Source organism: Eurypyga helias, unplaced genomic scaffold, assembly GCF_000690775.1.
Source record: "Eurypyga helias isolate BGI_N326 unplaced genomic scaffold, ASM69077v1 scaffold10090, whole genome shotgun sequence".
Classification (NCBI taxonomy): domain Eukaryota; kingdom Metazoa; phylum Chordata; class Aves; order Eurypygiformes; family Eurypygidae; genus Eurypyga; species Eurypyga helias.
The window spans coordinates 36,079-47,653 of record NW_010227639.1 but is presented as its reverse complement, the minus strand read 5'-3'; the positions used below and the strand labels follow the sequence as shown (position 1 = coordinate 47,653).

Here is an 11,575-nt window from a genome sequence, read left to right as displayed (position 1 = left end):
TAAGATGCCAGGATGAAAGCACGGACGACTCGGCCGTGGCTAACGACAAAGGCCGGGGCTGAAGCTGGAGATCAGCTCCACGGGCGTTCGCGCTCCAGCAGAGACACCTGTGAAAATCGCAGGATTTTCACCACTGCAAAGAACCAGGGAAGTTGATCGCGTATTGCACAGTATTTCCTTTGTGCAGTGTATCCAAGATCAGGCAAAACTTGGCTGTGGGTGAAATTTCAAAGAGCGTTTCAGTGGCCTTGAGATGAATCTACAGTCACAAGGATTGTGCACTTTCTGCAAAGTACGACTTATGCTAATTTTCATGGCACTGCTTGCTTAAAAGACGCTAAGACTGCCAAAATATTTGAAAAGGACACAACTGGAAGAAGAGGCGTTATAGGCATGAAATAGAACAAGAATCTTTTTTATTCTATACAAAGAATAACTGAATTTTTACACCTAAATTTTGATGTGCAATATGTAAATAGCATAACTGTTGGTACTGAATTTTATCTGAATTGGGAAATTTAACTGAACCGAATTTATCTCGGAAAATCACTTAAAAAAATCCATTCTTCATCTATGATTTTAACTTGGGAAGACTTTTATGAAAGGTGTCTATTTTTAAGACAATGCAGCTCTCCGTGTTGAGGAACAGGTGGCTCTGTCTCCTTGCATATTAATTTGCAATTATAAACCAATGTCATATCCTTAGAGGAGGCAAAAGCAGAGCTATAAACTGTCAATTTTCTCTTCTACTGGGAACAATCACTTTAGGAAGAATATTCCCTGTGAAATACATAGGTATGAATCTTCCTGACAAACATCTCCATTGGAGAAAAAGGGCTGTCAGAAGACCTGTCTTGACACATCGGAATGGGTCAGGGGGAAGAAGCTCTTTCAAAAGGGAGGTAGACGTGTGCCCCAAAAGACATGGAGCTTAGCCTGCAGAACGGTAAATACGAGTCAACGTGTGACGTCTGACTTCATCAGTTTTGCAGAAAAGCAGCGATTCCGTGGCAGACAGCAGTGGAAAGCAGCGCTAGCTCTTTGCTCTATTCTCAAAGCCCCTCACACAGAAATTCCCAAAAAATCTCAATAAAGAGCAAAAAGGTAAAGGGCTCTCCTTTGGGAAAAGCAGAGCACCGTGCCAAGACAGGCTGCTCCAACCCCAGCTTCCTAATGCAGGAAATGTGGCTTTAGGAGCTCTGGGAACATGGACATCTCCCATCAGGCAAAGCAGGGAACGGTTGTTGGGAGAAGGAACTGACTCTCGCGGTGACTCTGTACTGCTCTGCAGCCAGAGCAGTATTGCTGCTTCTGAGGTGACCTTCGAGGACATGTGCGCTAAATATGGTATAAATTTAACACCACGTTCGTTCTGATCAAAGAACCGTTTGCTAAGAACCTCCCGTTTTTACCCCTGTCGAAGAAGTAGTGATGCTGGTTTATACCGTCCCCACCCTGCCCCCACCAAGTCCTCAGGAAGTCATTCAGTCGCTACGAGCGGCAGACTTGACCTGAAAACCGAATTAAAAGGTCAAGATACTTGCGTGAGGGAGACGGGTTTTTTTCACCAGCCAGTTTCTTACAGAAGCAACAGCGTGGCTCGTAAAAGCTGACATCGAGAAGCTTTCTAGGCACAACTGGAAATGCCCAGGATCCGGAGCTCCTCCCTCCCCCGTTTCTCGTGCGCTTGGATTTTCTCACACCATTTCAGCTAGGTGGGTACTTGGAAAAAGCGACGCTTCCTTCTCAGCTGGCAGCAGTGTGAATTCAGACAAACGTTGGTAGCTAACTGAGGTTAAACCCGGGAATCTTTAGAACTCCGTCGTTCGGTTTTTCCAGCTGTTCCCCTCATGCTGTAGCTTGCTTAGGAAACGCTGCGAGCGCAAGAAAAAAAAAAAAGGCACACGATTGAAGAATGAATTACACAGATGTCAGTATTCCAAAAAAGCCACTGTTGGAAGAACACTATTTTTCAGGGTTGTGGTTGGTTTGAGAGGTTTTTTGCCATGTTATTACACTGGATTAATGTTTTATGCATCACCCTAAAAATTTTAAATGATTTGGTTTCTCACTGACTTGAAAGAGAAGGAAAAATAATTCTAAAGTGTCAGTAATCTTCTGCACTGAAGTTTGCAACAAGCAGGACATCAAAGGAGAAGTTACGACACAGCCGAGGCTCCAGAGTGCATTCCGTTTTCCGGGGTGGATTTGGCTTGGTGCAGGGCAGCTTGAATTCTGAAATGTGTTCTTGTTTCCATGGAGTAATTCTTGTAGTTTTGTCTAAAACAAAAGCAGATGCACTCTGATGAGTGTGTATTTTTTTAGAACGTTTTCAAGTTACCTTTATATTGCTGTTCTAAGCGAAACAACTGCAGACAGCAAAAAAGCCCTTCTTCACAAGCTCCTTTGTTGCCTGCTCGAAAAGACAAGGCCTGTGTTCCTGGCCAACACCGCAGCTCTTGGTTCTTTAGTTGTAGTGCCACTGTCTGGCAATTACCAGACAAATTCAGCTTAAGAAGTAATTGAATCTGTTCCACTCAATCAAAATACTGAGTTCACGTTAATATCTATAACATCCACGCAGTTTACATTCAGAAATCTGATTATTTTTTTTCTCCCCTCACAAAGTATAACTGACAAATTGGAATACAAACATTTTCAGGATTTTTTTCCCCATTTTAGTAAGATGGACTCAATTGAGCAGGTATTTTTCAAGGAAGAGGAGAAAAGACAAGGAGAGAGCAGCTGTCCTGGACCAGGAGAGGGAAACACGCCGTCCGCAGCCTGCGGCTGTCAGCGATGTGCACTGTGTGTAGGAAACAAGGCCAGACAATTTGCTGCCCGAGAAGATTGGTGAGAGAAAGCGGGCACACACGAGACTCCCTATCAGCTTTCGAGGAGCAGTTCGCCAGCCTGGGAAAGCCTGGCAGGATTTTCCCCCCACACACCTCGTGGCTGACTCCGCAGCGTCACCTGCCTGTGGTCTCCCCTAGCTATGCCATGCTCTGAAGGGTGACAGAAACCGTAAAAGAATCTCTGTTTTCATGGAAATGCTTGTATGTAAAAAAAATTTTGCTGCTGGGACCACACAGAAAGCGCAGAACCTACTTAGTAGGAATGAACATGTCAGCTTTTGCAAGATGAATACGGAATCCTGACACCAAAGAGGATGAGACCATGCTGATTTTCTTTTTGAAAATATGAGTCGTCTTTACAGACACAGAACATGAAATATTGAACAGTCTATGCACCTTACAAGCATTTCAGTCTGAAATTCGTAACTCAAATCAAATGCAGAAGCATGGGATGTGTCACTATGGCAGTCTGAAAACAAGGAATTCCACACCCATCCTACACCAGTCACAATGTTAAGTATGCAACGCCCAAGGGCTGAAGGAGAAAAGGAGGTGACTGGGTTGTACTCTATGCTGATTGGACACTCTTGGGAGTTTTTTCTTTAATAAAGTGGATTTTGGCATGCAGATACTGCATTTCTCATCAGCAGGCTGATATTCTTGCTTGCAGCTTACAGTAATACAAACAGAAACATTCCCATGCGTGACCAAGCCCAAACTGTTTATCACCTCAGTCCACTCCTCCCAGAGCTGCAGCATCCAAGCCAGCAGCAGGATGTGGATTTAGGTCAGGCAAATCAAGCGTCACGCAGAGCCGGGTGCTCAGCTGCACACCTGCCGACTGCAAACCTATCTCTGCGGTCCTGGCACCCCGCGGGCCAAGGCCTTTTGCCTCCGCTGCCTGCAGAGACAGCTGAAGGCTTACAAACCCCGTGCCTTTTAATGCAGCGTGGAAATGTAAGGACTGCACGTTTTTATCACCAACAAACAAGGGCGGGGGGGGTTACGGTGGTTTTGGGGGGGTTTCTTTTGCGTATCACGACACTTTCCATGAGTTCTGCGAGCATAGCAAGTCTGAGTATGAGCTGTCCGTACACTAGGAAACAACAAACTTTTCAGAGCTGTCTCTCTTCTTCAAGCCAAACACCTTCCCTCGAGGGGACCTGAGCTGCAGAGCCACTGGGGAAAGGTGCAGTGGCTCAGCACAGGGGGCGGAAGTGCCAGATGGAGCGAGAAGCTGTGAATCATTAATTTCTGGATCTCTTTGTAAGAGAGATTTGGACAAACGAAACAAGGACAGGAGAGGTGTGCTTCGAGGAATGCGAAACCAACTGAAACGCCTTCCATCGCGTTCTGCTAATGCAACTGTTGATTTTCTTAATATCTTCCATGAGTCTGCAGAGAACCAGGCTCACAGGCACAGGAGATCAAGAACCGCAATATTTTATGTCTGTGTTGACAGGCTTTTGGCATAACCTCCGGTAGGCTGACTCACCACTCTGTCTTGAGAGTGGACTGGCTTGGACAAAAGCTCAACACAAAAACTCTACCTGCCCTCTGTGAAAGTGGGGCCAGACAGCAGTTTTGTAGCTGCTGACACCTGCGGCAGTGACCGCTGCGACTCTCTGCACCTGGGAGGATGCAGACATCTGGGCTCATTCAGGATCCAGGCAGAGAGGTGAACGACCCTGCTGCAGGATGCTTGAAGAGGGCGGTTGTTTGGTTTGGATTCCCTCTCCTCCACCCACCAGGAAACTTCAGCTCAGCAGAGATTAAAGGCTCGGACAGAAGCAAAACCTGTGCTTCGTTAATTTTATAATAAAGAGCATACCTGCTAAATCCCACTATTCCTGATAAACCTGCTTCGCTAGAGAAATCAATCACAGAGAGGAGTAAAAGCAGGTGCTTCGGTTGCCTTTCAGATGCAGATGAAACAATACAAAGATACCAAATGCAACCCGAAGCGTAATCTTCAACATATTTCATCAAGAAAACAGCACTGCTAGCCACCAATTTGAGCAATGCTATTCTGGGATAGCACAGAGCTCTGATTTAATCTCCTATATCTTTTATGAATAAGTAAGGCCACGTTTTGTTACACGGAGATTATTTCTTATAGAAACATCTTTAAATTGTTTTTCTCTTGGCAGAACGGATGGGTAAGTCACAGACTGAAGGATCAGATAATGTCTACCACCAGAAAGGTCCAACCCAAGCCTAGTGCATGCATGCCTCCACTGAAAAAGGAAACAGTGAGCTTCCATGATATTAACGAAACATTTCCGCTCCCCGCTAACCAGTGAAATACCACACTGACCCATCAGACATCAGCACAGGCTTTTCACTTGCTTACTTTGCTCTTTCCAGCAGTTTTATTGCTTCTTCTCTTCTATCCTGGTCTAGATACAGTATCGCCAGCTCCAGCAAGGCATTTGGAATTAGATAATGGTCATATTTTATCTTCTTCTCACTGCATTGGAAAAGAAATAGCCTCAAGATCTTGAAACGATATATTGTTTCCTTCATTTAACAGTTCCAAAGACAAATAAATAGGAGATTAGCTGAGATCAGAAGGAGCAATCAATCTCTATTACAGCACTTGTCATGTTCTCTATACAAAGCTACTTCCCAGATTATTAAATCTGTATTTTTCATAACCATCCTGCACAGTGTGTTATTTCTCAGGATTAAAAAATACTGGCTTTGTGATCAGGAAAGTATTAGAAAAGATGACAGTATCATGAGCTCTGTCCATATGAAGTGACAAAGAGGTGCCATTCACTGCATGATACATAGAAGTTCCAGGTACAGGCGTGCTGCCATCTGTCTCTACAGACTGCATTTGGCTTTTTGGGTGCAGCTTCTTCACGACTGGCAAGAGGAAGAGGTGGGGGCAAAAGGGAAGTGGTATCTCAAAAATGTTATGCATGTATAGCCCCCCAAAAAGGAGAAAATATCTCAGTGAAGTGTGCAGATTTGCAATTCTTCCATACATGACTAACAACACAGCCATTAACACTGCAATTCCTTGATATGAAAGCAACCGAAATAAACACTAAATACACTGCTCTCCTCCCCCCATTCTGTTCCTATGACAGTTGCATCTCCTCTTACTCAAAATGAATAGTCACTGAGAAATTCAAGAGCTCTCCTATATTCCAGGTATGAAAACTTACTTTAAATAGATGTAATTAAAATGGTCTTCTGCTTCCGAGATCTGGCCCAAATGCTTGAGGCATAAACCCTTTAAGAGTTTTATCACGCACTGGTCATCCGCTAGTAATTCTGTAGCTGCAAGGTGAAGTAAAGAGCACATTTTAGAAAACTCTAGAGCAGCAGACACTTCTACACAGGTAGGTGTAGACACAGCCCATTTACTGGAACACAGAAGTAACTCACTGGTCATTTTAGTTCATTTAACACAGAGACAAACATGCAACCGTTTCACAAATCGATCAAACTATCTAAAAACTGTTGGGCTGTTCTTTCCCTCCCTACTCCCACTGAAAGGCTATTCCACCATCTTACTGATCTGATACCTAAAAACTAAAGTGTCCACTCTGGAAATACTGAGGTCCAATTTATAATCTCCAAACCTTATGCCTTTATTGCCCTTTAGTATGTGTAGCTCTTCTCTTTCCTTGACTTCTAATCACAACATCTATTTGTAGGCAAGTGTTTATCGACTCTCCACCTTTGTTTGGCTACACAAAAATACACCCAACTTTGTTACCTGCAGCTCACATCCCCCCATCTTCTTACACACTGCCCAGAGCTTTACCAGTGCCTAGTTCCAAGTCATTTCTGATGAAGAATGGGTGGTGTTAGTGAAGTTTTGCATATTACATTCCAAAAAACCTCTGGCTTTCTCATAGCCATTCCCTATAGGCAGCTTAGTCTTAAAAGTTTACAAGCAAAATCTTCAGCTTGCTTGTTTGCTTGTTTTCCAATTCATGAAAAGTTTCTGCAAAATGTGTGATACTGCATCTTGTGCTACTGAATGTCACCCTGTTTTCACTTCTCCAAACCTCACCTGCTTCTTCCTCTATCACTCCAGCTCATTAAAGGCTGACACACACTGCACAAAACAGCTGCTTCCCTTTGGACTATGCAGTTGGAAGCCTTAATCCTGCAACTGGAGTCCCTTCTACAGGTAAATCCCACAGAGGCACCAAGACACGTCACCAAAGCAAATCCCAGGGAAAATCCCAACGACTATGCAGCAAACTAACTTAGAAGAACAGGGAAGAGGGCAAAAGTTGGCACACTAAGTATGTGCACAGAGAGATGACTCAGGGCCACAGAAGAGATATTTCATAAGAATAAAAAAGCAGATCAGTTGTCCCTTCTCGACACCTGTCCCAAGAACACGTTCACACACATGCATTTCCTCTACTTATCCTACAAACTGTCCTGGATTGTATAAGCAGACATTTAGGGACTTATCCTAGACACAGCTATGAATATCAGATTTGCATTTCCGGACACTACTTCCACAACACACTTCCTTTTACATCTTCTATGGGTGTAAGGCTGCTAAAAGCACATCCTCGGATTCATGGTTTTATAGTGTTAGATTCTTGCATTATGAATCTAGCAGTAATACAGAGAAAACACTTGAAAATACAATAGTTTAGCCCCAAACACTGTCAGGAAAGCTGAAGAAAAGCCTGAGGCTTGGAACAGCAAGTCACTATTTGGGACGGGTAATACTTTAAATTGTTGGTGTTTAAAATAGATCCCACCTTGCAATTACATGTCCTCACAGTGTTTTATAAACATGCATCAGCTTCTACAAATCCCTGCAAAAGAACAGCCTAATACACAATTTACCAACTCAGAAAAAGAAGGGAACAGAGAAATAATTAATTATTCAAAATAGTGTAGGAAAATGGGCGACAAAGGAAGTGAGGGGGTCAAAAGCCTTCATCCAAGGTGCCACCTTCACTGAAAATATTTTTCTGTTCTCTTTCACAATTAATTAAGGAGATAGCTCTAGCCAGACTTTCAGGTTTTCGAATCTTGCATAACTCAATGTGCACAGGAAGACTAAGGTGCTAGAAAAGACTGCAATGCAGTGATTTAGCCCATACTCCTCTGTCAACAGGGGCTTGATCCTCTTGCAGGATACTTACTATGGGAAAACTCTGTGAGAAGCTGCGCAGACTGCTCGCACTCCCACAGGAGCCGGGGGAGAGCGGCAAGAAATCAACATCAACTGAACTTCCTCATGGATGGCTAATCAAGAGACTGACAGAAGATGTGGCAGCAGGGCCTGTTCGAGTTCAATACCGTCCCTTATCTTGTGCTCATTCGCAGCGCAAAGGAAGCCCATCCCTGGTGCCCCCCCTTTCTGCAGCATACGGCCATCACACAAATAACATTCAGCCCAAGGTCACATCCTAAACTGACAGCACTTCTACAGCCTTGTCTCCTCCTATTTATGCTTAAAAACTGAAATACAGTATCCGAGGATAACAAAGCTTCATGAGCCAAGTAATCAAGTCAATGCATATGCTGATTTTGATCTAGCAAAATAAACAGCCCTTTAATACATGTCAAACTATTCCTAATACACATCTGTGGATGGAAAATCACTTGCTACTACTCTAAGTTATTGCTACATTAAAAAGGAAAATTATTCTTATCTGCATAAACAGTTTATGCTTTCATTATCTATGTTCCTCCTATGATCAGATTAACTTTACTAATGAGTGTCTCTCTCTTTTCACAGATAATATCTTCGCTATTGCACTGTAAAATACCTGCTTAAATGGTATCACGGATTACCTGAACTTCTTGCCAATGCTGCTTCTGCTTCAATTAAAGTCTCTAACATCCCTTCTGTTAAGTTGGGACATTTTCCAATTACAGCGTAGCCATTCCAGATATACATAATTTCCTAGGGACAGGGAGAAATGACAGCATCATTAATTACAGTATCGGGTAACTGCAGTTATCAAATTTATCTCTGTGTGATGAAAAAGTTACAGATTCCTTAAATAAAAAGTCAGTTTGTCAAAACATAGTTTCATTGCAACTGAAAACCTGTTACATTGGTTTTCAGAACAAATTAGATCAGAAGACTACTAAAGAGCCACTTATGACACACAACACAAGGAGGATTGCTTGAACAGAATGCAAATGCAATCCCACTTACAGATGAAGGCAAGACACACTGAACACATTCATGGCACATGGATAACTGTCCCTTGATTAAGGGATCCTCTTGCTTCTCAGTTCTGTACCAGTCAGGGTAGTAATAACTATAAAAAACTAAAATGTATTCCATAATAAAATACAATGCTTCCATAATAAAATATGAAATCTCAGGACAACAGAACAAAATAAAAAGAAAAATCAAACCTCCTAACTTTTAAGCCAAGCTTCAAATAAACCAACAGAATTTTAGAGCCGAACTGGAAAGCCCTTAAATTTGTCAGGTTTGTTTGATGGTCCCACAAGAAGTAACTTAAATTTTATTAAAGACAATTGGTTCAATTCCTAGTTGTTATTGGGGTTCTCAGAGTGTATCGCCAGACCAAGGGTGCCCATTGCCACTAGCAATCACAAAGTTGGAGATGGAAATATCACATAGACTTACGACTGGTCCTCATGACAAGTTATTTATTCTATTAACTTATATGACCTAGTCTGTACTGATAATTGAAAGCTTTTCCCTAAAATTTCTGTATAGAATAACTGAGTGCCGGAACTACAGTACAAAAAGCTGTCAGGCTAGAATAGATGGAACAGTGTGTTAACCCCTGTCCCTGTTGCTTTTGCCATCTGGTCTCTGCTGACTGGAAAACCTGTGCAGAACTTCCTGTGTCTAGTGCACACTCTTAACGTGGCTTTGCCACAGAATTGCTCGAACTACACCCATTCTAGGCTCAATCTCTGAGCTGAGACTTGCTTGAGGAGTTGCTCCTCTCAGCAAGACCCTTCGCAGTGAAAACAAAAATCCTGGAGATGAGATTCTGCACCCAGTTCCCCATTCTAAGAGTGCTTTTGACTGTTCAGCTGCGGCATCTGCTGCTCACCAATGCAACTGCAGCCAAGGACACTGCCTGGCCACTCCTCGGTACAGAAACCTGTTCTGCTAAAATCCCACTGGCATAGCCAGGTGTGTACGATTCTGACTCTCTACAGTCTCTGAAACCTGAAAGGCAAATCAAAGTAACCTAATTATTTCTCTCATTTCAGTCTTATGACTTACTGGAAAGCGGTCCCCAGCGAATACCCACGCTATGCCGTGACAACCGCATCCTTCTAGCAGCACTGTGTCACGTTCCCAGCTGGTGGGCTGAGAAGTGACTGCTCACTGGTGTCTCCAAGAGGATCTCCTCCTTCAGGCATTTGCTTAAGGAGTATTTACTAATTATCCATCTGTTTCTCCAACACAACAGCTCAAAGCGCTGCAAATGTTAACGCCACTGCACTTGGCGAACCTACGGAGCCAAAACCCTTCGATGTTCTTTTAGGTGTTCTTTGCAGACAGATGTTTGAGCGCACTGTGAGCACCTAACACAGCTCTTCTCATCCGGCCACGGGGAACTGGCCAGCTTTACCCACAAAAAAAAAGGGAAAATCAACACTATGCAATGGTTTTCTGGAGTGGCTAAAGGCTCTGGCTGTTTCATCCCGGCATCTGCGCGCTGCTCTGGAGAGCACCAAACTGCAAACTTTCAGAGGCACATTAAATAGATGATTACAGGCAGTTCCTAGGTTTTTTGCTTCCTTGATTTGCACACACCCCCCACCCCACTCCCCAACTTGCACCTCAAAGCCTTCTTTTAGTAGGCTCAGCGAAGGACACATGACAGAAGAGACCTAGGGCAAAGTTCCTCAGAAGGGAATCAAAAGAAAGCTGTTGGGAGCATGTTAGTCTATAGCTGGAATAATGAGTTACGCATGCAACACATCTCCGTGTCACAAACAACTGGCTTAGTTCCCCGTGGCTGGTGCATGCCCCAGTTTTACAGCATTCCTCGCATTCATTTGGCTGTGCTTTGGGAACATTCCAGTCTCCTGCAGAGGTTTTACCTTAGAAACATGGAAGGATACTATTCGAATTATCTCGGGTTTATTTCCATAGTTTTTAAAAAAACGGTAGTAAGGGGGAAGGGGTCTTTGACTTACCAAAGGCGGAACAGGCAAAGGAATGGGGTTTGAAGAAAGATACCGTCGAGCTTTCCGAATTGCAAACTTCTCTGTAGGCAGTGACTTCCCTGCGATTTTCAGTTTCAAACTGGGAACAATCCTGAAAGTTTAAAGGAAAATGTAAGGAATCTTTCCTCCGTGAACCTTGGGAAAAAAAGCCATTAAAATTAAATTAAAAAAAAAAAAATCAAACCAAAGACAACTCAGAAATACTCTTACACACTGAGCTATTGCTACCTCTGAGGAAGCTGGGCAATACCTATTCACAAAACCTGTCTTCGCACAGGGCACGTTTATCTCTAGGCTTCCTCTTGAATCAAGCAGGAGGAAGAGGGACTCTTCCCCACCCAAAGAATAAATTAGATGATGCACCTAACTTATGAAGGGCCCATCTCTCTTCACAGACAAAGAAAGAGGCAAACTAGTTTTTTCTGTGTTCCTCCCATTCTCCCAAAGACCAAACTGCATCACTTTATAATGGACCCCCAACCCAGTGAAATCTGCTTGCAATGGTATAGAAGATGTGGAAAGCCTGAGAAGTACCAATATGTTGTAAG

General features: G+C 43.3%; 1 protein-coding gene across 1 annotated transcript in view; it reads right to left on the bottom strand.

Annotated features, from left to right (window-relative positions):
* Positions 1 to 2,159: 2,159 nt before the first annotated feature.
* TTC39A (tetratricopeptide repeat domain 39A) overlaps positions 2,160 to 11,575 on the bottom strand; it is a 35,691-nt gene continuing 26,275 nt past the window's right edge. Inside the window, exons 13-17 of the mRNA XM_010156896.1 lie at positions 10,998 to 11,118; positions 8,646 to 8,757; positions 6,032 to 6,146; positions 5,209 to 5,325; positions 2,160 to 2,280 (exon numbers count right to left, since the gene is read on the bottom strand). Of these exons, the coding sequence (XP_010155198.1) occupies positions 2,160 to 2,280; positions 5,209 to 5,325; positions 6,032 to 6,146; positions 8,646 to 8,757; positions 10,998 to 11,118 (586 nt within the window). The remainder of the gene's footprint in view (positions 2,281 to 5,208; positions 5,326 to 6,031; positions 6,147 to 8,645; positions 8,758 to 10,997; positions 11,119 to 11,575) is intronic.